The sequence below is a fragment of the Plasmodium inui genome, assembly GCF_000524495.1.
Source record: "Plasmodium inui San Antonio 1 unplaced genomic scaffold supercont1.18, whole genome shotgun sequence".
NCBI lineage: Eukaryota > Apicomplexa > Aconoidasida > Haemosporida > Plasmodiidae > Plasmodium > Plasmodium inui.
In genome coordinates this window covers 94,215-118,584 of record NW_008481852.1, presented here as the reverse complement: position 1 = coordinate 118,584, position 24,370 = coordinate 94,215, and the positions used below count along the sequence as shown (strand labels likewise).

At 47.7% G+C, this 24,370-nt stretch overlaps 7 protein-coding genes across 7 annotated transcripts in view; 3 read left to right on the top strand and 4 right to left on the bottom strand.

Annotated features, from left to right (window-relative positions):
• Positions 1 to 3,056, bottom strand: part of C922_03883 (hypothetical protein) — a gene marked incomplete at both ends in the record, with an annotated part of 3,410 nt that extends 354 nt beyond the window's left edge. The window contains 6 exons of the mRNA XM_008819472.1: positions 20 to 1,176; positions 1,338 to 1,788; positions 1,974 to 2,083; positions 2,249 to 2,315; positions 2,477 to 2,669; positions 2,860 to 3,056. Of these exons, the coding sequence (XP_008817694.1) occupies positions 20 to 1,176; positions 1,338 to 1,788; positions 1,974 to 2,083; positions 2,249 to 2,315; positions 2,477 to 2,669; positions 2,860 to 3,056 (2,175 nt within the window). The remainder of the gene's footprint in view (positions 1 to 19; positions 1,177 to 1,337; positions 1,789 to 1,973; positions 2,084 to 2,248; positions 2,316 to 2,476; positions 2,670 to 2,859) is intronic.
• Positions 3,057 to 3,571: 515 nt separating this feature from the next.
• C922_03882 (hypothetical protein) lies at positions 3,572 to 8,017 on the bottom strand (the record flags this gene model as incomplete). Its single annotated transcript, XM_008819471.1, has 17 exons — positions 3,572 to 3,615; positions 3,804 to 3,838; positions 3,970 to 4,025; positions 4,262 to 4,361; positions 4,539 to 4,698; positions 4,892 to 4,933; positions 5,062 to 5,176; positions 5,367 to 5,406; positions 5,559 to 5,640; positions 5,759 to 5,999; positions 6,210 to 6,277; positions 6,464 to 6,547; positions 6,799 to 6,864; positions 7,028 to 7,150; positions 7,279 to 7,339; positions 7,480 to 7,541; positions 7,834 to 8,017. 17 exons carry the CDS (start codon positions 8,015 to 8,017, stop codon positions 3,572 to 3,574), a joined length of 1,563 nt encoding a protein of 520 aa, XP_008817693.1.
• Positions 8,018 to 8,835: 818 nt separating this feature from the next.
• C922_03881 (hypothetical protein) lies at positions 8,836 to 11,709 on the top strand (the record flags this gene model as incomplete). The annotated part of the gene is made up of 5 exons (XM_008819470.1): positions 8,836 to 9,105; positions 9,253 to 9,453; positions 9,584 to 9,688; positions 9,831 to 9,906; positions 10,247 to 11,709. 5 exons carry the CDS (start codon positions 8,836 to 8,838, stop codon positions 11,707 to 11,709), a joined length of 2,115 nt encoding a protein of 704 aa, XP_008817692.1.
• Positions 11,710 to 12,134: 425 nt separating this feature from the next.
• Positions 12,135 to 15,002, bottom strand: C922_03880 (hypothetical protein; the record flags this gene model as incomplete). Its single annotated transcript, XM_008819469.1, has 1 exon — positions 12,135 to 15,002. The coding sequence occupies one exon, from the start codon at positions 15,000 to 15,002 to the stop codon at positions 12,135 to 12,137; it is 2,868 nt and encodes a 955-aa protein (XP_008817691.1).
• A 2,236-nt stretch (positions 15,003 to 17,238) lies between these two features.
• On the top strand, positions 17,239 to 19,259 carry C922_03879 (hypothetical protein; the record flags this gene model as incomplete). Its single annotated transcript, XM_008819468.1, has 7 exons — positions 17,239 to 17,372; positions 17,565 to 17,638; positions 17,846 to 17,945; positions 18,040 to 18,122; positions 18,337 to 18,473; positions 18,661 to 18,797; positions 19,001 to 19,259. 7 exons carry the CDS (start codon positions 17,239 to 17,241, stop codon positions 19,257 to 19,259), a joined length of 924 nt encoding a protein of 307 aa, XP_008817690.1.
• A 622-nt stretch (positions 19,260 to 19,881) lies between these two features.
• Positions 19,882 to 21,725, bottom strand: C922_03878 (vesicle transport through interaction with t-SNAREs 1; the record flags this gene model as incomplete). Its single annotated transcript, XM_008819467.1, has 8 exons — positions 19,882 to 20,031; positions 20,290 to 20,351; positions 20,469 to 20,494; positions 20,618 to 20,688; positions 20,848 to 20,928; positions 21,082 to 21,144; positions 21,426 to 21,478; positions 21,635 to 21,725. The coding sequence occupies 8 exons, from the start codon at positions 21,723 to 21,725 to the stop codon at positions 19,882 to 19,884; spliced, it is 597 nt and encodes a 198-aa protein (XP_008817689.1).
• Positions 21,726 to 22,559: 834 nt separating this feature from the next.
• On the top strand, positions 22,560 to 23,858 carry C922_03877 (hypothetical protein; the record flags this gene model as incomplete). The annotated part of the gene is made up of 1 exon (XM_008819466.1): positions 22,560 to 23,858. One exon carries the CDS (start codon positions 22,560 to 22,562, stop codon positions 23,856 to 23,858), a length of 1,299 nt encoding a protein of 432 aa, XP_008817688.1.
• Positions 23,859 to 24,370: the final 512 nt, after the last annotated feature.

The following is a 24,370-nucleotide window of genomic DNA, read 5'->3' as shown; positions in this document are numbered from 1 at the left end:
CAGATGTGCCTTTCTCGACGTCCGCAGATGTGCCTTTCTCGACGTCCGCAGATGTGCCTTTCTCGACGTCCGCAGATGTGCCTTTCTCGACGTTCCCAGATGTGCCTTCCTCGACGTTCCCAGATGGGCCTTCCTCGGCTTGGTTCCCTTCGTTCGCATCGGAACATTCCCCCGTCTCCTCACCCTGGACGGACTCTAAAGCGGCACTGCACTCGACACTTTGAGATTTCGGCTCCTCCACAGATGGTTCTCCCCCCGCAGGTAGTTCTCCCCCAGCAGGTAGTTCTCCTCCTGCAGATGCTTCTTCCTTCACAGTTGCTTCTTCCTTCACAGTTGCTTCTTCCTTCACAGTTGCTTCTTCCTTCACAGCTGCTTCTTCCTCCACATGTGCTTCTTCCTCCACATGTGCTTCTTCCTTCACAGCTGCTTCTTCCTTCACAGCTGCTTCTTCCTTCACAGCTGCTTCTTCCTCCAGAGGTGCTTCTTCCTCCACATGTGCTTCTTCCTCCACATGTGCTTCTTCCTCCACATGTGCTTCTTCCTTCACAGCTGCTTCTTCCTCCGTGACTGCTTCGTCTTTATTTCCATCTGCTTCCACTTCCTGTACCGCTTCCACCGCTTTGTATTTCTCCACCACCCCCTCCACTTCACTGCGCATGCCCTCGTCTAGCGTGACTCTCCATTTTCTTAAGTCCTTCGTGTAGGCGCTTTCAAGAGGGGGGTTGTCATCTATTCCCTTTTCAGGCGGCTCCTCTGTGGCATGGTTGGCCGTCTCTTCTGTTTTCCATTTGGTCGTTTCCTCTGTCTTCTCTTCAGCGGTCTCCTGTGATTTCTCTTCAGCGGTCTCCTCTGTCTTCTCTTCAGCGGTCTCCTCTGTCTTCTCTTCAGCGGTCTCCTCTTTCTTCTCTTCAGTCGTCACCTCTGTCTTCTCTTCAGTCGTCACCTCTGTCTTCTCTTCAATCGTCACCTCTGTCTTCTCTTCAGTCGTCACCTCTGTCTTCTCTTCAATCGTCACCTCTGTGGCATGTTCTTCCCCGTTTGCTTCCCCCTCTGCTGCCTCCTCCTCGCCCTTCTCCACGGAGTGCGGCTTCGTATCATTGGCGAGTCCACCGTTGGTCGCGTGGCTCTGGTTGATAGTAGCAGTCTTGGAGATGGTCCCCTGGTTGGAGGAGTTGCCTGGTGGGGGTGAAGAGAAAATCATTTGAGCTGAAGTGATGATTCAGGGTGGAAGGAGGACAAAGGTTTATGCACCCAAGAGGGAATGGAAGAGCCACTAGGAAATGCACCACTAAACGGTTCCTTCTAGGTGGCTCCCTTCTATGTCACTCCCTTCTAACCTGGCCGAGCTGCACCCAGGACGATCCCCGCCTGAGTGTTGTTCTTTTTAAGCTTCTCCTTGATCTTCTTAAATATGAGGACAGCCTGGGCTTCGTTAATTTTGGACTTATACAGCAGATCATTTTTTATCAATAGAAATGAGTTTTTTTTTTTCTTAAAGTTTGAGATGCTTTTATTGTTATTTATGTTTGTATCTGCTTTGTCATCGTCTGTGTGTGTGGATGGATCTGCATTTTTTACATGCACTTCATCCTTGAAGTATTTTTTTAAATAAAAATCACATGTCTTCTCGACACTCTCCATCATGACTCGGTGCTTGATTCTCATGGGTTTGTCGGGAATCTGGTTTCCACTTGGCTTCCCATTTCGGGTTCGTTTCTTTGCTCTGTCTGCGCTCTCTTCCTCCTGGTGGGTGAGGTTCTTCGCGATTTCTTCGTATGTCCCGAGGTTCTGCCGGGGGTGGAGGAAGGGAGTGAAAAAAAGCGGTGGGAAGAAAAGGAGAGAGAAGAAAAGGGGAGAGAAGAAAAAGGGAGAGAACAAAAGGGGGAAGAAAGCTTCGTTGTGGGAAGAAGAACCAGCACACCTCTCACAAAACTACCGGCACAGCTGCCGCCAGCTCTGCCTCCTCCACTCACGCTGAGCAACTCGTGGTGCTTCTCCTTATTGCAGGAAAACTTTTTTATTTTTTTATTTTTTAAATTTAACGCGATAACGGTTAGGTTGGCTTCTTCGTCGACTTTCAGTTCTTTCGGGGGTGGAGAAGGAGGAGCAAATCAGAAAAATGGGAGGTGAGAGACAAGACAGAGTAGTGAGTGCGGGGAAGGTCATCGGGGGGAACCTCCCATTTACATGCCTCATTTGAGGTGAACTGCTCCATCCCGTTAATGTTTCCCTTGGGGAACAATCTTACCTGTGTAGAACTTGCAGCTCTTCTGGCTGTCGTCGATGTAGCCTTTATAGAGGACTTTCACTTTGGGCTGCCGAGGGGGCAAGTCAAGCGGTCAGGTGATGAAGCGGTGGTGTGGGGCGGCCATGTGAAGCGGCCATGTGAAGCGGCCATGTGAAGCGGCCATTTCGGGGGAAGCCACCTCGATTGCCATCCCGATTGCCACCTCTGACCAGCGAAGATGACACGTACTTTCATAACCGCGGAGGGAGGCACATTAGCATGGTTGATTTTTATCTCCTTTTTCACTTTAGCTTTCTTAATGTTGTCGAAGAGAAAGTTCTTCCTATTCATGTTGACTTCTAACTGAATGGCCGTTTGCTTCGACTGTTCCGCCGCCCTCTTGTCTCGTCGGGTGATGCCCTCCAGTTTTTTCTTCAAGATTCTGCCATTTGGGGGGAGAAGCGTGGAAGTGCGGAAGCCGTGTGGGTAAACGTACGCAGGTAAGTAAAGTAGACATGCATGTGGAGAGGCCGAAGTGAGGGAAAAAAAAAAAAGAAAAAAAAAACACGTGGAGATATCATTGTGCATAGAATGGCGCAATTCCCCTTCCCAACACAGGTGTGTACAGTTACTTATTATTCCTCTCTATTTCCTCGTTCCTCATTTTGGCGTGGTAAAGCTTCTTCCTATTGTTCAGGCTCCGTTTCGTTCGGTCGAACTGAATCGTCGGTTTTACATTTTTTAATTTCTGTTCCTCGATTTTCCTGCAATACTCCTTCACCCGCTCCTCCACAATTTTGTTCGTTATGATGTTAAGATTGTTCTTCATTTTGTGCCGCGACGGTGGTAGATCGGTTGAGGTGCAAACGTTGAAGTGTTCCTCGGGGGAGAGCGATTAAGCTGTTACGCGGCGGCTGATTTATGTGTTCGGCCGGCACAGCTCCCCAGACGCCCTCGCCGCAAACAATCGCAACCGCTGGACGGGTCGGTCGGCGCCCTGCCATGGAGACTACTCACGGGGGCGGTGAGACGACACGGCTCCGAACCAGCGAAGGGACTGGCCGGAAACGCGCGTCCTCGCAGAGACAAAGAAGCGAAATGGGAAGAAGCAAAAAAGGAAGAAGCAAAAAAGGAAGAAGCGAAAAAAAGGGCAAAAAAGGGGCAAAAAAAGAACACAAAAATTGACACAAAAATGACACAAAAATGAATAGGGCACGCCGCTAAAGCCAAGATACTGAAGGCCCAAAAGACGGATACCTTGTCTATCTCGCCATCACGCTATATCGCTATCTCCCTATCTTGCTGTCTGGCCCATCCGGAAGGTAAAAGACTCCTAGGCCAAAATTAGAAAATCAATTCGTCCGCACTTCTGATGTTGATTTCGAGGCCTGTCCAACAAAAAAAAAAAAAAAAGAGGGCCATCATTTTGGTAAGTAAAAATGTACGTCAAGAAACGCTTTGCACAGTGGAGAAAAAAAAAAAAAAAAAAAAAAACGCATAATGAAGCCCCGCCGAAATGCTGCTATTGACAGGCTTCGCAGTAGCAGGGGTGGTCTCTCCGTGTGGCTGGATTTACCCTTCATAAAGTCGAATCTATCTTTGTAGTTATTCCTTTAAAAAAAAAAAAAAGGACAAAAAAGACAAAATTGTATTGGTGCGCACTGATTAACTTTTCACACGTAACCGTACGCCTTTCGATGGGATTCACATGCAGAGGCCGATTTGCGCCGATTAGCCCGTACCAGAATATCTTCTCGTGGGCTTGAGCTTGGATGATTAGGAATCCGAGGCGCAGCCCCTGCGAGTTTGCGAAATGTGGAATGACGTGGGATGACGTGGCACGATGACACAGGGGATACTCACGAAAGAGGCATAGCTCTCTTTACACACATGTGCAGCAACAGAGAAGGGGGTGGAAAGAACTTCATCAGCGTGAAGGAAACTTTCTTCGCAAACCCGCAGACTCTCCCTCTACACCGCTACACATCTACGCTTTTATTCTACCCTGCGTGGTGAGCCTTCCCCTCCTCGCACCTGAATCTCCTCCGGCTTGCAAAAGTCCATGGAAAACGTGTCGAACTGGATCCTATCCATGGGGGTGACAACTATGGGGTGCCCCCTCGTGTGAATGAACCTGTGAAGAGGTGAAAGGGTGAAGAGGTGAATCAAGGGCGGAACGGGAGGAACGGGAGCAAGGCGACGGACGACAGATGGAAAAGTTGGCTCGAAGGATCACTACACAGGTGTGAGATCAATACTTAAGAAGAAGCATCACTCTGCTCAATTTCCAGTCGCCTCTGAGGAGTCTTACCAGGCCAGGCCAAGGTACAGCTTCCTCCAGGTGAAATTCACGTACTTGTGTTCATATTCCTCTGACTTAAAATCAAAGAGGAGGTAATCCAAAATTTTTCTCCTAATGAAGTGGAACTTCGCATCGATATCTCCCATCCTTATTTGATCGATGTACATGCCTTGGGGAGGAAAGGAGGTGCGCGCGTACAGTCAGTCGGTGTGGCTACGATGGGTGTGGCTACGATCGATTAGGCTACCATCCATGCTGACTCGTCTCTCTTCAGGGATGATTCCTATTTCGTCTTCTTTTTCACTCCTTTGTCTTCTTTTCGTCAACTGTAGTGTCCCATCTCTTCTCCCCCTCGGACTTACCCAAGGGCATGCCGTGCCACTCGCTCGGCCACGTGTCTTCACCTGTGGAAGTGCAGGAAGGAACGGGCGGTGGGAAAAAATGGAGCTAGGCAAACGCGAGGTGGAAAATGCGAGACGGCAAATGCGTAGCGGCATACATGTCACGACAAACGCGCGATGGAGGCACCCACTCGGAACGACGAACGACGGATCCACAAGATTAAAATCGACGACGTCCAACTTCTTCTCTCCTTGGTCCGTCTTGAACCTCTCGTACCTCTCCCTGTTCAAGTCGAAGTATAGATCCTGTGGAGGGGGAAGGATGGGGAAAGAATGGGATAGAAAGAGGAAGGAAGGGGAAAGGAAGGGGAAAGGAAGGGGAAAGGAAGGGGAAAGGAAGGGAAGTCCACTGGGAAGCCATTTCATTTTGTGCCCGGGGGGGCCACTTCCATTCTACCGTCTCCGATTCCCCCATGACGCTCTTCTATGGTCTTACGTTGAAATAGACAAGGGCTTCTACGAAGTCGGCGAAGGACCTGCGATCGGGCGGAAGGGCATGCGCGTGAAAGGAGGAAAAAAGAAAGAGAAACGGAATGCATCGAACGGCAGCGAACTGCATCGAACGGCAGCGAACCGCATCGAACCGCATCGAACCGCATCGAACCGCATCAAACCAGCGGGGACGCACCATTTGTCGAAATCGTACGCGTGGGCTCCTTCCGTCTCCTTCCGTGTGTACAGAAGGAATTTTTTTTCTTTCGGATTCGGCTCTGAAGAAAAGGGACGGGATATGGGAGGAGGAATAATATGCGTTAAGGGGGGTCGGGGGGTAGTCAAGTGGGTAGAGCGCCAACCGATCGGTTGAGCTGATGACCTAATCAAGAGTACCGTTCGAAAGGGAAGGTCTCCCGTTGACAAAATAATCATACTCAGCCCCGTGCGTCCTCTTATACTTCATGATAAAGGAGATATAATCGTCCACGTCCTTGTCATTCTGATTGTTGTAAATATGATCGTAGTAGTAATCATAGTTGGAGGTGAATGTCTGGTCCTTCTTTAGATTTTCGACAATCTGTTTTAGGATGCCCTTTTTCCTTGTGGCTTTGTTTGAGTAATTAGGGAGGACGTTCTGTTGAGGGAGAATTTCGCGGCAGGTGGGGAAGCGGTTCACCCGTTCAGACGCTCATCGGTTCAGCGACTATGCACGGAAGTAGTGGTGAGGGATCGGTCGATTCGCAGACATCCACTTGTTAATGTCCATGGGCAGGTGAAGGTAGACTCTCCTTCGGGGTACACACACTCTGCTTCCTCTTCTGCCTTTTTTTTTCTTGCGACTCACCTGTTCAGCTATTTTGGGAACAAACTTGTACGACGCGAGGAAGTCCTTCACGTCTTCGCCCCCTTTGTCTGGATAGAGGTGAAGTGAGAGGGGAAAGAGCGGTAACATGAGAGCGATAACGTCAGAGCGATAACGTCAGAGCGATAACGTGAGAGCGGTGATGTGAAGGCGTAGACGGAGCGGATGCACGTCTTCTGGTGAGATTCATTCCTCATGTCCCCTCAAAAAAATACGTCGCTTGCCCGAGGACATACCCTTTGGCTTCTTAATGTACAGAGAGAAGAGCTCCTTCCTGACTTCTTGCCGCTCGTCATAGTCGTAGTGCACGTTTTCCTCCGCTGCAGAGTTGTGTTTGTGTTTGGGCGTGTATTTTTGCGTCTATTTTCGCGTCTATTTTTGCGTGTATTTGTGGGTGAGGTTAAAAGAAGGGGGGATGTAGCGAAGGAGGACATAATGGGGGGGGTAAACTTCGCCTACAGAGAGGGGCATAACTGATGGAGCTTCCACTTTCTGCTCACGATTTAATCTCTTGGCGTGGGGGCTGCTTCTCCCAGAGATACGGACGCATGCCTTTCTGTGTAAATCTTACTAGACAAATTGGACATGGTTGTTATTTCCGCATCGTCTTTTTCGAATTCCTGCATTTCGGATGGGCCTGCGGAAGGGGGAAGTAGCCATGAATGGTAAATTACGTGTGGTAAGTGAGTCCACCTCGCCGCACCGATGTGACGGTATCCGTGTCACCGCATTGAAGTGATCGCATCCACACCACCGCTCACAACCGCCGCTCACAACCGCCGCTCACAACCGCCGCTCACTAAATATGGTATCCAGAGGAAAGTTCATTTTCTTGAGAACAAAGTAAATATACTTCTTCTTCTTTTCGCTCTTCTCATTTTTAATGTCCTGCAGCTTCTTCCACAACTTGAAGTTTTTTAAGTCTAATGAGGGGAGGCACGGTGTGAGGGGAGATGTGCACAAAAAGGTTGATACAAACAGGTGGGCATAGAAGCGCACCTGGAGGCAAACGAACCTGTCCTGTTAGACTCTCCCTTTTATGTGAACTCACCTTCATTCTCCTGGGACTTCAGGACGTAGTTCTCCGGGACATCCATGCTGTTGTGTTGTTTCTTTGGCGATAAAATGGGGTGCGAACATGTGGTGGGAGGAGCTCCGTCTCGGCGGAGCTGCATTTCAGCGAAGGGACGAGACTATGCAACATGCTCAGTCCATACGCGAAACACAGCGGAGTGAAAAGGCTTGCCCCTACTTGGAACTCCATCAGAGCTAAGACGACCAAGTTGATCGTGGAGATGTCTTTCTGGGTGACGACTATAGGGGGGGGAGATACACTTAATTAGAAGAAAAAAAAGAAAAAAAAACAAAAGGGAAGTAGCGTGCCTTCTCGTGGGGGGCATAATGACGCTCTCCAAGTATGCACCCCCAACAGGAACTGAACACAACATCGTCGAGACAACCTCGTCGAGACAACCTCGCCGAAACAGTATCGTCCACACAACATTCACAAAAAAAAACCATTGAAATGACAATAATAAAGGTGGAGGTCCCCCTCGTTGTGGTTCCATCCTTCTCTCCCTTTTTTAGCAGTTCTTTCATATCTTACCATCTTCAAAAATTATGGTTTTCTTCCTGGCCCCAATTCTTCTTTTCCTGCTCGATACAACATACTTGGCATTGCCGCTGTTGTGTGTAATGTAGGAAGGAACGGATGCGGACACTTTGGCCTCTGCTGTCGGTATGTTACTCAGGGTGACACACAACAACGTGAGGGGAAAGATGTTGCGCATTATTTGGCTGAGAAGTGGGGGGTGGAGGGAAGCGACACACCTGCTAGGGGAGTGACAACTAAGGGATGCTCGCCAACGGGTGGCTCTTAACCCCAACCACGAGACGAAAAAGCATCTGGGTCACTGCGCCAGGGGAGCAGGAAAGATACACTTATGGACGTACGAGGTACACGAGCCAAGTGCACAGTGATGGAGAAGCACAAATAAAAAAAGGGGGGGGCACTTGGATCATGTTTTTTTTTTTTTTTTAACGCAGAAAAATTTCTCACACTGTTGCTCGGCACTCTCTTCAGCCGCTTTGTGATGATCAAAGGGGCCTACGCACTCGTTTGGATTGTAACGCTGGTGAAATGATAGGTGCCGATCTGGAAATGGGAAGAGAGGATACCTTTTTATTTTTATCATTTTTATTATTTCCTCTATTTTATTTATTTATTTTTTATCCCCCTAGCTGATCACCTCCCCTTCATTCTGCAAGCAAACCTGTTAGTGACTGCTCCGCGTGTTCTTGTCACGGTGAGGGGTGTGTATCACGCGCGTCGACGATTCGTGGGATCGTAGTTCTGTCGTGGTTGCTTTGTTGTGGTTGCTTTGTTGCGACTGCTTTGTCGTGGCTGCTTTGTCGTGGCTGCTTTGTCGTGGCTGCTTTGTCGTGGCTGCTTTGTCGTGGCTGCTTTTCCTTGCTCCCCTTTTCACCCGCTGCCAACACGCCGACATGACCTACCACCATGTTGTGACTTATAATGCATTTAACCAAGCTGCTTATTTTTTTCTGGAGCTCCTTCACCCATGGCAGAATCGGCTGTGTGTGTCGTCTCATGGGGGACTGTCGTTTGTTTTTGAGTCCATCGGGGAGCAGCGCGTCGTCGCTTTGCGGGAATAGAGCGAAGAGGGGGCGTTCATCAAGGGGTAGCCACTGGATTGGTGACCAATCGAGAGGTGGACCCTCCAAGAGGAGACTAAACCGAGTGACAACTCCGACGTTGGGTGGTGTTCCCTTGAAAAGAAGTCCAAACGAGCTTTACCTCTTCAGAGGGCTCAGAAACGCCTTCAGTTTTTTTAACTGGTTTGGGAGCGCCGAGGATGAGGTGAGGGCCGCGAGGGGGAGACACTCACGCAAGCACCAACCAGAGGGAACTTCATAACTGTAAACTGTAGACCCTAAACCGGATGGAACCTCTCAACTCTAACCGTAACCCTAAACTGAAACATACTTCCCCCCCTCCTTTTTGAAGAAATTCTGCGAAGACATCATCGCTCACCTCGGCGACATAACAAAGATGAAGCAGCTCACACGGAGTCACACGAACAGGGATATGATGGAAGGAGAAACAATGAAAAAGATTTTTCGCCACATCCTAACGTCTTCCATCAGTTACAGAGTCTTAAATTGTGTGTCCTACCTGATTAGTCGTTACAAAGTGGGTCGATCGAAGGTAAGGTTTGGAGCAGCGTCTAGGTGGGCCTCACATGCCGTACCGACAGCATAAACCTCATCGGCTTCGTCTGCCACACCTGCACCACCTGCTTCATCCTCCACTTCTTCTGCTTCCCACACACACACAGCTGTGCACCCTGCTGAACGAATTAAGCGACGAAGTGAAGGAAATGAAGGACGCAGAAAACTTCCTGGCGCTGCACATTTTCTTCTTGGAGGACGAGAGCGTTGCGGTAGCCATTTAAGAGGAGAGTAGCCATATCCGTTTAAGAGAACCGTTTCGGAGCAGGCATGGCTCAGTGGCAGATGCACGTATGACTACACCCAATTTCAGATGTGCCTGCCTGTCTTTCTCTTCCCTCCCCCCTTCTGCAGCTCTTCTCCATGATGCACATAATGGACTTTTTCAGGAGTAAACGGAGACTGATGGAAGCTCAGGACGTCATTCGGAGTTAGTGGGAAGGAGATGACACGAATGTGCCGTGGCGGTTGCATTAGGGTGACTCCATCAGAGTGGCTGTGAGTATGCGATTGTGTATGCCCCTCCCTTATGTGTGCTTTTCGTCTGTTTACCCCCGTTTCAACGTTACACGTGTCGATGTACGTGGCATGTACGTGGCCTGGTCGCAGGAGGGAGTCCCCCTTCGCGATGTGTACGCAGCGAAGTGGAAAGAAAAGGATGCCAATCTGCTCAGCCACCCTCCCCATACGCATCTTCGCAGATGAGGAGGTAAAAACAACTGTATATCACAAACTAACCAATGTCTTCCTCCCCTCCCCCCCCCAAACAGAAAAGATTTACGATCAGTGTGTTAATGACCTCATCAGAAAAAAAATCACAAAGTACAAACTATTTTGCCAACGGAAGGGAATCCCATTCCTCTTGGGGGATGCCTTAGATAAGATTCGTTTGAGTGAGAAGGAGGAAGATGTTTACTTCAGTTATGACCACAAGGAGATGTTAAGGGTGTTTATCAGGAAGATCTCCATGGAGAAGGGGAAAGGACTAGGTGACACAGAAATGGAAGGAAGCTTCGGAGAAGGAGGAGACCATGTGGGAGAGATGGATAGCTTACGAAACATGGGCTACCCCAGCACTCACCACACTACTGAGTACGCTGCGGGGCATACCGGTCACCACATCGCTGACGAGACTGCTAACCACACCGCCGACCATGTGGCGGACGCGTGCGCCCAGGCGGAGGAAAACGAAAACCTGATGGAACTAAAAAAGACGTACCAAGAGATTCAGTCCTTTAACGAATCCATAATAAAGCACATCGAGTCGAAACAGCGTCTCTTCTACTTTGACGAAAACGAATTCGAATTTAGGAAGCACAAGGGGAAGTGGCAAGATGGGAAACACGGAGAGGAGGGGCAACACGGGCAAGATGAGCAAGATTGGCAGGACGGAGAAGAATTGGAGGAGGAAGAGGAAGACATGGAGTCCATCCAGAAAAGGATAGACAGCTACATACACGAGTATACAAAGAGCAAGAACATGTCGATGGAGCAGTTCACGAATGAGTTTGTTGAGCAGGCAGACTTGAATTTCAAGGCCTTCCTCAAGGGATTGCGATTGGGGGAAGGCGACGTAACTGCTCACGACGCGAGCCTGGAGGGGGGAAGCGAAGGAGATCTAGCTGCTCACGACGCGAGCATCGATGGGGGGACTGCACCAGGCCTAATTGCTTCCACCGCAACGGCAGGGGCGCCCCGTCAGAAGGACCAACTAACCACCTTCAAACTTAAGAAGCTGAACGAAGGAGACACAGACGACTCCGGGTTCCAATTAACAGACGACATCCTCTACGAACGAATCAGAATGAAAATGCTGTACTTACTCCAAAAAGTCGAATATCTTAAATTTAAATACCAACATGAGATTATTAATGAGAGATACCCCATCGAGAAAAATGAGAAAACGGTTTTGGACGTCCTCAAGTACGGCTATAAGATTGTCGTTTCTCCTGACGTGGATAATTCTATTTTTCATCAGAATCGACATGTGCACGGGGATCTCTCCTCGAATGTGTTTGCCAACGGGGTGAAGGGCGACCTGCAGGAGGGGGCAGTGGGAGACGCGCACGAGGAGTGTGCGGCCCTCCGGAGTAGAAGTAAGGCACAGCGGGGGAGTGGTAAAGTGAGGTTGAAGTTGGTTTCGAACCTCTTTCCCGAACCGCTTCTCGAACTAGTCGGCAACCCTGTCTTCGGACTTACCCCCCGCACAGAGCAGTACAGAATAACCCTGTGATGGTGAATGCACTCTGTCCAGTGCCACATTCAAATTCTCATGGAACTTTTTTTTTTCTTTTTTTTTTTTCTTCTTTTCCTTCACTATCCCCCACTTTGCAGAGCATATTTACGACTTCAAATGCCGCAAATGCGACTATCACATTTTCAGCACAGGTAGGATAGAACGTAAAGGGCGGGAGGCGGAGTGCCTTCATCTGTTGAGCAGCCGCCCACCGAAGGGTTCGCGGCACCCCGTGTACTAACGCACAAACGGGCATTTATTTTATTTATTTTTTTTTTTTTTTTATTTTTTTTTATTTATTTTTTTTTCCTCTTCTTAATTGCCTTACCCGTTAGGCGAAAATCAGCTTGCAGAAGAGATAGCGACGTGTCCGCAGTGCCACGCGCGCAGTTGAGCGAGTCGTTTTAGGGAATCGCTTGCTCTCACGCACCGTACAGCGAGCGCATATTTGTGTACAGCTTCACGAAGTAGAGAGACAAGCCGGGGTCGGAGAAAATGCCAAAGTAGCGCACGCAAGAAAAGGTATTATACTGGTACATAAGAAAAAAAGCAACGTACGAGTAGACACAAAAAAAATAAAGCAAGGAGAAGCAGGAAAACCAATTGTCGTAAGCGAGGTATGCAACATTGATTACCCAGTGAGATGCACACCTCTTGGACAGAATGATGAAATTCAATTTGTGGAATACACAACAGAGGGAGCAGTACTTACTGAAGTGATTCTTATTGTATATATAGGTGAATGTATTTAGGCACTTTTGTATTCGGTGTGTGTATAGAAGGAGGAGCAGGTGGATGTCGTTTGTGTAGTAGAAGGAAGGCGAGGAGGAGTGTTCTCCTGAGGGGGATGATTGTTCCCAGGAGGGGTATTCTCCTGAGTGGTGTTCTCCCCTTTGTGAGGATGAGGACGACTCACCCAAACGACGCAAGTAGCGACCAACTCCGTTTTTAAAAAAGAGACTGTCATACTCGTTGAGGTAATTATACTGGTAGAAGACGCAGGTGTTGTAAAGAGATAAAATGCGATGGGCCTGATTTCTCGCATCAACAGCGGAAGCAAAGGAGAGGATGCCATTCAAATTGGTAACCATGTTGGAGTAAATATCGTGGAACCGTCCCATGTCTATTTCCTTCTGTGTGTTTTCTCTCAAATGGTCTCTTATCCGTTTCACATTTTTTTCGTGGACTTTTTTGTAATACTTATTCTTTATAGCTTCATCCAAATTGATAACGTAATAGTTAATCAGTTTCTTCAATTTGAAAATCTTTCTGTGCATGTATATTTTGGCTTTTTTGGAGTGCCCTCTGAGTTTACTTTTTGCCGCGGCTAGGCTGGACTGCTCGGCATGGAGCTTCTCGTCTGTGCTGTGCCATGAGGGAACTTTCTTTAGCCGCGTGTTGAGCGGTGTGTTCGGCGGTGTGTGCAGCGGCATATCATCCTGCCGCTTACCCCGTTGCCCATTCCCGCCGCCCTTGCCGTACGGGCGAAAGAAGATGCGGAGCCCCCGTTTCTCCTCTCCATGCCGGAAGCGCTTGAGTAAGTGCACCTTCAAATTCTCAATCGCATCCGATGTGCTCAGGTAAAAGATTTTATTCCCCTTCTCAAACTTCGCCTTCTCCTCCAGCATTAATAGGTTTTTTTTTATGCTGACCATTTTGATGCAGCATTCCAGGAGAAGGCGTAGGTACAGCACGAGGTAGAGGTCATTTAGTATTTTCATTTTCTCGTCCATTTCGCTCCGATATGGTGTGCAATTGTGTGGATGCATCTGTAGCGTGTCTTCCTGCTGCTTTCTGTTCCCTCCGTGGCTGTACAACGTGGCAACCGTTTGTGATGTAGCTTTCGCTACTATGTGATCAGCTTTTCCGTGGCCAACTACGTCATGGCTTCTGCTGCCATCTCCATTTTGCTGCACAGCGTCGTCTTTTTTATCCCTTTTTTGGACCCCCTTGGAGGATGGCGAGTTAGACGGGGTGCGGGGGAGACCACTTGGCGAATCGCTCCTTGGAACGCTCCTTGGGACGCTCTTTTGACCGCCTGCCGAATGGCCCCTTTCGCACCCCCCTTCGGTTTCCCCACAAAATAAGTGCCTATCCGCATCGTCCCGCAGGAGGTGCCCCTGCTCAGCCGCGCTACCCCCCGCGAAGTACCCCTCCTCAGACGCGCTTCCCCCGCCGAAGAAGCCGAAGAAGTAATCGACGAGGCTTCTCCCCTTCCTGTCCCTCTTGTCCAGTTCTTCAAACAAAGAGCTATTCATCAGGATGTGTCGATAACTCTTGTAGCAAATGAACTTAAGTATATTCACCATGTAGAGGTTCACAAGGGTGTTTGTATCGGTATCAATACAGATCCTATTTACATTATCGTATGCTTTGTTTAGCAAATAGAGAAGATTGATGCTGACTTGGTCGTGCTGGGGGGAGGAGAGACTGCTACCACCTGTCGTCGTTTGGCTAAATGTCTGTTCATACTTATGAATCGCGTATTTTTCATAGAGATTCCCTTTTGCCTTTCCGGGGAGGTTCCTCTTCCGCGGGGGGGATGATCTCTCTTCTTCTGCCTCGCTGTCGCTATCACTGTCATTGTCGCTATAGTGGGAGTGGCTCACCTCGTCGGGCCACGCCCCCCCGCCCCACGCCAAACGTGTCACCCAGTTGGCAAGCCAGCCACGGAAATCGCCACGGCAATCACCACGGCAACCGCGACTCCCCCCCTCCTTCTCCCTATGCAACGAGAACTCCTTCTCATGATACAACCTCGTGTTGAGATTAACCACGTGTTGAGATAGCTGCCTCAAAATGTAATAACTTAGCTGTGGTGAGATGACGGCATATTTCACACTCTTGTCTAATATGATCTCATAAAAATATATTTTGTTAAATAGGCTTTTTTCGCTGTGCATGATGAAGTGGTAATTAGGGCCATGTCTACCTTCTGTGCTGGTGGTGTCTGCCCTATCGTTGGGATTCCGAGGAAGAGATGGAGATGCAGAGCGAGATGGACACGGAGGAGGGACTCTCCGAGATGATGACCTTTCCCTAAGTGTGTAGTAAATCCAGCGGAGCATTTTATTTTCGTAAATATAACCGTCGTAAATGCTCAGGATGATTAGTGGTATGTGACAGAGTGCGCTGTTCATTTTTAGCTTCTTCACGATGTCTAGTTCGTCTCTAATTTGGTTGTTTTCTCTCTGACTTGTACTTGCCCTGCGGTGGTGGAGCCAGTACGCTGGCACGAGTGCCCCGAGGGCGCAGTAGAGCAGCTTCGTCCCTTTTTTCTTCGTTTCCATTTGTCTGTCCTGGTCCCATTCGCCCTTCTCACGCGTGTCTGTCGCGGCACCGCGACACCCTTAAGCCGCTACACTGCAGAATCGCTAAACCGCTACACCGTTAAGCCGCTAACCCCTGAGTCACACCATACTGCTTCGCTCCCCCCTTAAGTGCAGTCTTTTTCGCGCCTTCGCTGCGTGTGCCCCAAGCGGGTACGAACACATTTTTGCGACGCTACCTCACTGGGACGGTTCCACCGTGATTGGACAAGATGCTCCTAGTGAAGCGGGTTCCAAGTTACGTGGATCCCTTAAACCATCACGATGATGTGTGCACGCGTGTGCATGCAATTCCACCAGTGCCCTTATGCTGAGGGAAAACACAAATGTATACCATTTACGTATATGCATCCTCCAAGGGGGACAAAACAACATGTCACTTTTTTTTTTCTTGCCAATAACAACTGTGCTGTCATTCCCCACAACAGTCCTAACACCTGGATCGATCACCATGTAGAAAGTTCTATTTGGAATATAGAAGTCCCTCCGTGGTCCTTTTTTGCTGCGAAGCGGTGTTTCCCCGCACGGCTGTACGTGCATGTACGCATTGGAATGTATTTTGCTGCCCCTTGCGGACATTTTTTTTTTTTTTTTTTTAATTCCGCACGTGGTCGCTTGGTTTTTCTTCAGAGACGATCTCACCATGTGGCCAAGAAAGTAAGCAACGACATGTGCTCACTCTCGTTGAACACGTTTGTGGTCCTTTTTCCCATCTCCTATGTGACACTTAAAAATGGGGAAGCCTCCACCGACGATATTTTTCCCTTCAAAATGGAACAAATTTAAATGTTTTTTTTTTTTTTTTTTTTGTTGCACTGCGTCAGTTGTATGCGGTGTTGCAGATTGAACGGGGGGGACACAAGACGGAAAGGGGAATCTTTGCCCTGCGTCAGTTGTATGCGGTGTTGCAGATTGAACGGGGGGGACACAAGACGGAAAGGGGAATCTACCACCTGCACACACACACGGTCGCACAGAGACACATTTCTGCATATGCCACCCCTTCATTGATCAAGATGGGGAAATAAAGATAAAAAAAAAAAGTCTACCCAAAGGGAACTCCGCTTGTGCATACAAATGGGGAGCAGTGGGGATGGGGTTCTTCAGTGGGAGGAGTCACCGTGAGAGGGTTGGACTACTCTGGCATAGGGATGTACCGCCAAATAACCACCGTAACATGGCACAAAACGGAGAAGGATGAGACGGCGAAAGGTCCAACTGGCACGTTAAATGTGCATCCCTTCGTAACCGACCAATCGAGGGAAGAAATGTGTATTTTCAATCTGCACATATGGGTAGGTAATTATCTATGTGCGTGTGATCATATCGTTTTTTTCATGCGCATATGCTTCCCTCCACCCGTCGGATTAACCTCCAATTGGAGCAGAGAATAGAAGCAGAGGAGGAGAGGGTGTGCGTATATGTGTGTGTGCTTGTTTCTTTCTCCGTTTGTGTGTTTGTTTCTTCATCCGTTTGTGTGTTTGTTTCTTCATCCGTTTGTGTGTTTGTTTCTTCATCCGTTTGTGTGTTTGTTTCTTCATCCGTTTGTGTGTTTGTTTCTTTATCCGTTTGTGTATTTGTGTTTGTTTGTTTGTGGGTGGATGTGGAGGTTATGTATACCCTAGGTGGCCCAGCAAACACACATGTGCTTCCTCTTGGGGCTAATTTTTTTTTCTTCTTCCAGCTAATGTTCCCGCGTGGGTGGGTTACACCTGCGTCATCTGTTATGTGGCAAAGCCGCTATTGCTACCGCTGACGACGTGTGGTTACTTGGCTGACCGACTGCTTCGTCGGTTGTTTGGTCGATTGCTCTGTTCCCTACATTTTGCTTACGCGCTTCGCCCCAGTGTACCACGTGGACGGCGGTTAACGCTACTACTACTATGGATTTGTGCGCCTACGCATGTGTACGTATCCGTTGGGGGAAAAGCATACAGGCACGCATAGCTGCCGGCGCGAAGGCGTTCATGCTCGGGCGGGGAGAGAAAGCCTCGCAAGAAGAAAAAGAGGAAGAAAAAAAAAAAAAAAAACAATTCATCTTGTAACATTTAAGAATATGCTTCTACCTTTTTTTTTTTTTTTTTTAAATCTTGGCCTTCCCCCTTTTTACCCCCTCCGCTATGCTTGGCAACCTTTTAGCCATCAACGTCTATCCATTTTTTTTTTTTTCCTTCTTTCCTTCCCCTTTCGGATGAAGATGCTTTTTTTTCGTTTTTTTGTTGTTTTCACCCTGACTTGGCTAAACGTTGTCTTATCAAAGCTGAACTTCCAAAATGAGCAGATAGCGGCATCCTTCTTCGAGGCTAACAGCGATTATCGTGTAACTAAGGAGTAAGCGGCAGCCTTGTGCGAGGGTCGACGTGTTGAGTCCGGCTCTGACATCACGCGCGCGCAGGCACGCGATTGGGTCCATACCCCGGCGCGCCAAGCTGCATAACTATTCAGATGATTATAGCTACCCACATGATTGCTTGCCTACGTCTACACATGTCTGCTTATCCCCCCAACTTCTTCCCCCCGAAGGGACGTAGTCGACGGTATAGAGAAATGCTGGTTCAACGTGACGAATTACCTCATTAACCAGTCAATAAAGCAAGGTTGGCGGAGAAAAAATGCAGACTAAGCCAAACGAGGGCAAGCGGGCGAGCGGGCCAGCGGTCAACGCAGAGACAGCGTCCCCCCCATGAGATTGGACACTGAAATTAATCACATAGTTAACCAAGCCGAAAGGAAATTTTCATTCTATTTTTTTCTGATTTTTTTTTATCTCTTTTTTTTTTCCCGTCTGCACCCCACCCCCTAAGAGAACGACTTCAGCAGTGACGTCAAGACAGCCGTCAATTCGATGAAGCTCAAGCTCGACCAACTGGTCACCCTTTCGTACTCGATTAAAAAAATAGACACGTAAGAGGAGGGAGGATGCCTTTTTCCTAGCCAAGCTTAAGTAGCGGCCATTCCCTAAGCCCCCTTCCCCAATTCCACCTTTCCCCTTCCGCAGGGTAAACGCGTCCTTCCAGTGGGCCCAATCCCCCGAGGATATTTTCCTCAACATTAAGTTCTCCCACAGGTGGAGCTCGCCGGGTTCGCTTCTTTTTCGCGGCGCCTCCTTTTCCGTTCCGCATCGAACCTGCATAGAAGCTGCATAGAACTTGCCTGCATCTAATCTGCATGGACCTCCCACTCATTAGTCGTTCGTTTCCCATTTTTTTTCTTTTCGTTTGCCACTTTTTTTTCTTTTCGTTTGCCACTTTTTCTTCTTTTCGTTTGCCATTTTTTCTTCCCTTTCCCCCGGCAGGCGCCCTAAAAGTGAAGGACGAAGAAGTGGTTGCCAAAAAAAACTTCTTCTCCTTTTCGGCCCTGAGTGACGACACCAACTCGGTGACAAAAAAGTACACCGTTGATCTGAAGCTCCTCCATGATATAGTCGAATCGGTTAGACTTCCCACGGGGAGGGGGGTCCTCTTCATGTGACGTAGTGTCACGTTGAAAGGTGTTACATGTAGTGTGTGAGTGCACCCCTGCCCTTTTTATGAAGCATCCGTTGTGTGTTTGTATCACCCCACGCATGACTACCTCTTCACTTCATTTGCGAAAAAAAAAAAAAAAAAAATACTTATAGGAGACGAAGTACAACTTCGCGTCCGTTGGGAAGGTCGTCGTTACTTTGAAGAAAAAGGAGAAGCGAATTTGGAATCGCCTCCTCAAGTCAAATGAGAAAAATCCGAACATGCAGGTCTGGTGGGACATGAAGGAGAAGTAAGGGAAGGAGAAAAAAATGGAGCGCCCCCGAAAACCAGCCGTGCACCGATTGACACGGTGCTGCGTAAAAAGATAAGCGAGTTCGGCGGCTTACTCGCGGAGCATCACTGCGGACGTGCACACTTGGATGAGGGGCAGCACACTTGGCTGACACACACTTGGGGGCCACTCACTTGGCTTCTTCCCCGCGAACCCCTTAGGTACCACGACAGCGTCCAGTCATTTTTAAAGGAAGAGGAAAAAAAAAGAAAACAAAGGAGTGGCAACAACGAAACGAATGACAACGGCGAAACAAGTGTTAATGACGAAGTGGGGACCATCCCCGGGGAACAAAACAAAATGGAAGAAACACAATTTGACGGGAATGAAAATGAACAGGACGAAGGACATAACGGCGGGGTGCCATCAAATGAGTCGAAAAAAGACAACCCCAAGAATGCGAAAAACGAAGAATTGTAACAAAAAAAACGAAAGAAAAAAAAAAATGTACAATTTGTACGAGGGTCTCTTTAATAACAACTGGCTTATGTGCACGGAGGCAGGTACCCCCACAGAGAGGGGTAGGCAGGGAGACAGACATCCCGACATGCAGTTAAATGTGTCTACAGGTACACTCACGCGAACACGTGAAAGAAGTTAATAATCCTTCCCCTTCGCTAAGTAGCTCTTTTCATTTTTACCGTGCACGCTACAAGGTGCCCATCGTAGTCGTGCGTTTTTTACCAATTTGACGAGCACGAAAAAGGAACTCTTCAAATGATGCTGTGCTGCCACACTATGCGAGGTTCATGTGTGGCTTGCATCCCTTCACCTCTTCATCTCTTCACAGTTCCATCCCTTCATCTCTCCATCCCTCCAACCGTCCAATTCGTGACGTATCAATTTGTTAATCCTTGTGGTGCGGTTTGGGGAATAGGAACGTGGCTGAGGATCCTAGCGCGGGATCCTACCTCAGCTGTCGCCTCGTGACAGCGCCGCGAATGGGGCTTCCTAATTTCTCCCTACAACCGCCACGCAACCATGTTATGATCCTCTCACAACCATGATATGATCTTCTCACCACCCTGTGGCCGCCCCAGACTCACTTTATTTTGTAAATTATAACCCCTATGTTGGCAATGGCCAACAGAATTATGATCAGAATGAGCAAGCATTTAAACAACACCTTGTTGTGGTATATACTCAGGAGCATCCTTTTCACTCTGCTCTGCTCTTGCATTGTTTCGTCCGTCTTGAAAAAGAAGAAAAAAAAAAAGAAAAAAAAAAAAAGATAAGTTATGTTATGTTAAGATAAGTGTTCGAATAGGACATGCGAACGGAAGAATGTTAGAGATGTGCACGGACAAACACCCCCACCCCCAACAGGGGAACACAATGTGAAAGGTAGGCCTGTTTGTCTACTCCCCCCTCCACGTGCATGCAGCATTTGGCAACAAATCGAGCAATCTTTTCTTTTCTTTTTTTTTTTTTTTTTTTTTGTCGAAATTACGTAAAGTTTCGTTCTGAGGATGGCACTTCTCTGCGCTGTCAGTTCGCTCATTATTGTGTATCCTGCATGGGGGGTTAAGACGGTTGGGTGAGATAAATGTTGCTCAGCTGAGATAAATATCGTTCGGGGATTGCAAGCAGCCGCGATAGTAGCGACGATGGAAGGCGCGTGTGTTTAACCCATGTCCTCTACATCTTGGGCTCTCCTAAAAATGAGAATGATGAAAATAGGAAGAGGTGAGAAATTGTCAAACTGGGAAAGGCTTCGACGAGGGGGAAGGCTGATTTAGCAGAGACCCCTCGTGTTGCCGCCTTCTTCCGTTTTGTACCTCTCAGATTCCTTTAGAAAGTTGGTCCCCTCCATGTATTTCCTCGTGGTGTCATATTCCCTTTTGTTCAGCTGCAATGAAGGAGGGCATCGCGTCCACGCGAAAGATTCGTTTGCTAATTTTTTCTTGTCATTTTATTCTGTCATTTTATTTTGTTATCTTATTTGGTTATTTTATTTTTTATTTTATTTTTTATTTATTTTTTTCTTTTTTTTTCCTCTGCGCCTTACCACCTCGTCCGAATAGTAATCACTGCTCATTTTGTTCAGCAGCTTTTTGTACTTCTGCACGTCCTCTTGGTGTTTACGTATCTGCGGGGGGAGATAAAAGGAGAGGGCATTCGAGGGGGCGCATAAAAAGGAGAAGACATTCCTGAGGTTATCCTAAGGACCATTCAATGGGGGGGACACACTCAAAGGGGTCCTCTTTTGGTCTACCGCTGGGGGGTGTCCCTTCTCCCTTACGTCATCAAAAATCTTGTGCGATCCTTTCGGTAGGCTATTCGTCTCCACTATGATTTGTTTTATCTGGCGAGTCGGATGGTGGGAAGGAAAGGGTCGGTGTGACAGAGAGGTGGAACGGTGCAATGGAGGTGACGCAGTGTAGATGGCGCAGCGGGAAAGAAACGTTAACATGGATACGCCTCGATAGGCAAATGTTACAACACCGCTAACGGTGTAACCCCAAAGGGGAACACAAATTTTTACAGCTCAAATGTTGGAGAAGAAAGTGGAGCCATACACATATATGGATCCCTGCGCACACCAATCTCCCGTCACGCATGTGCGCATGTAAATATTATTCGTACACATTTCTCAGCCTCGAAAATGTCCTCTTTCGTTTTCTGGATCCCTTCTAGATCTGAAATGTGTTCAGCAAAGAATGCAACGAAAAAATTTTTGTCAGTACAAATTGGAGCTGCACTGTTTGGTTGTTTTATGTTACATTATGTAATTATCCAATTTTTTTCGTCACTTTTTTTTTTTCGTGCCTTTTTTTTCTTTTTTAATTTCAAACTTTGTATTTGATGAATGGATGATTTTATTTTATGAATGTACTTATCTAAATCTTTTACATATTCGTCAAAATATTCTGAGTAAGTAATCATTTTTTTTTTCTCTCTCTATCTTTAGCATGTTTGGGTGATGGTTCCCTTATCTGTTGTTGGCCGGCAGAGCGGCGAAGTGGTAAAGCGGTGAAGCGGCGAATCGGCGAACCAGCAGAGCAAAGATACAAAATAAAAACTCGTTTCAGGCTTCGCTCACAGTTGTCATTTTTCATCCATCGCGGTGATTCCCCATTCGTCCGTTCCTTTTTTTGTTCTTTTTTTTTTTTTTTTTCTTAATTCACCATGCAGAGTGGTCCCAATCAATTTGCTCCGCTGCTTATTCCCCGCGCGGTTCCCTCGTTAACAATCTATACATGCTGTCCTTATTGTTCTTATTGTTGTTTTTTTTTTTTTTTTTTTTTATGCACAATTTAATTTCTGCGTAGTGGCCCAGGTGAAGTGAAGCATGTGCTTATACATGCCTTTCCAACACAAGCACTCCTCCACTCGTTGCCGTGCATAGGAAAACATCCTCCTTTTTACATGCAGCGCAGGGAGAGAATATGCTTCACATGCTTTGCTTGTCCACGTCCGCAACACACTTAGCCCACTCTTCAATTTCATCAACGTTGTAGTGGGGAGTTTTTTTTTTTTTTTCTATGTGATTGCCTTCTCCCGAGTAGCATAAAAAAGGGACGGCCACAGCTTTCACCAGACTGCACCAGTGATAGGTGCACACACGGAGGGGAGGAAGCAAAAGGTCGGACATAACTCACCGCTGACACCCTGGAAGGGTTTAAAAAGAAGAAAAAAAAGAAAAGAGGAAAAAACTTCCCCTAATTTTTTTTTTTCTTTTTTGCACTCCATTTTTGTATCACCTTACCGCTGCACAAAATGTTGGAAAGTTTCTGCATCGATTTAATCAACGAGCTCTTCTTAACAAAATATAAGTTTCTCCTGGCGATGAAACTTAACAGTATGCTGAGTGCAAAATGCCAGAGTTACGCGGAGAAGGAAGCTGAGAAAGATGGCCCCGAGGGGGAGTCCCCATCGTGTGTAGGAAGTTCTACTCCGGTGCCTCATGTGCAGGAGAAATACAACTACGCCAATTTTTGCGAATTAAAAAAGAAAGAAATGAGGAAACAAAAAATAAAAAAAAATAATTTCAAAAGGTTAAGAAAATATGTAGGGGATTTAAAGGAGCACCGTGGAGTGGATTGTCTGGAAGGAGAAAAGGACCAGCCGCCTATCTGCGAAGCGACATGTATGATGAGCACCGGTCAGGGGGACACCTCCAACGACTCTGCGCCACGTGACTGTGCGCCGCGTAACTGCACACCGCCGCTACTAACCCTGCGCAGTAAAAAAATCGCAGTGGGAAGAAAAACCATCCTGTTTCACCAAAAGGAAGGGTGCATTTTAAAAAAAAAAAAAAATTCCCCCTGTGCAGAAGACGGTGGAAGGAGAAAAGTCCCAATGGCAAGTCCTCCACTTGAAAAATCACGAAACAAACAGAACGTTGACCATCACGTGAGGATGCTAAATGATGAATTGAGCGAGTATATCAGCAAAGACTTTTACCCATTTCTACCGCTGTACAATTTTGAGCAAGAGCCCCTACCGCCCAACAGAAACAGAATAAATGTTCTCATCAGTAAAGAAAAAATGAATAACATTTCAAGAAACAGAAAGAAAATAAAAGGTACACTACGAGGGGGATATACCAAACGACCTGTTGTTCTTTCATCCAAAAAATTAAATGCACATTATGTGAAATTTTTGGCCAAGTTTCGAATGCTAATTAACCGGGTGAAGCAACGAAACACTGGGGGATACACAACTCAGGGTGATGATCCCAAGTATACCATCTTAAAAACGCTTTTGTATTTAAAAGGGGGTTCTGTCAGTAGCACAACCAGTTGCCCGTCTAGTAGGGGTGACCGCGGGAGGGAAGGGACAAGGGGGCCCACAAACAGAAAGGATCCTCTCAGAGATTTACTACTCTTGGACGGCCAAAGCGAAGGAGATCACTACGAGGTGTACAGAGCCATTTCCACAATTCGCTTTTTGAGGGAAAACCTGCATATCCTCCGGATGGACATCATCTACATTTTTGTCTTTTTCGCGTCGTATCTGAATGGCATCTTGGCGAGGTTGCAAAGGGGGCGAAATGGTGAGGAGGTGAAGTCGTGACGAGGCAAAGTGGTGACGGGGCACCGGGGCGAAGACGCAACTGATGAAACTGCTACCCTTTTTTGTGCCCCAAACTGGATGGTTTCGCCCCCCGTGCCAACACAAAAAACAGATGCATCAGTTGGCTGGCCCATTTGGCGCTTCCCCCGCTGACGCTGCAGTGCGCAGCTATTTGAAATATGCCCTAATTCGTTTCCCTTCGCTGTAATAAATTTTTGCGAAAACGTGAAATAACTATTGTGGCAAAGTGCAAACAGGCTGGCCGATGACACGCCTTCAGTTTTGTCTCCCCTTCGTACGGACACACGCGCGAGGGTCGGGGGGTCTCGCCCGTTTTTACAAAAAAGGTGGAAGAGGCGAAAAAAAATGGGTAAAAATGGGCAAAAATGGGCAAAAAGTGATCAAAAGAGCGGGTAAAAAAAAACAACCCTTCTGGTGCGCACCGTGCAGTGGGCTTCTTACGAAAAGGCGCATTCACCTCAGCGGTGGAGGCCGAAGTGGGAAGCCCGCAT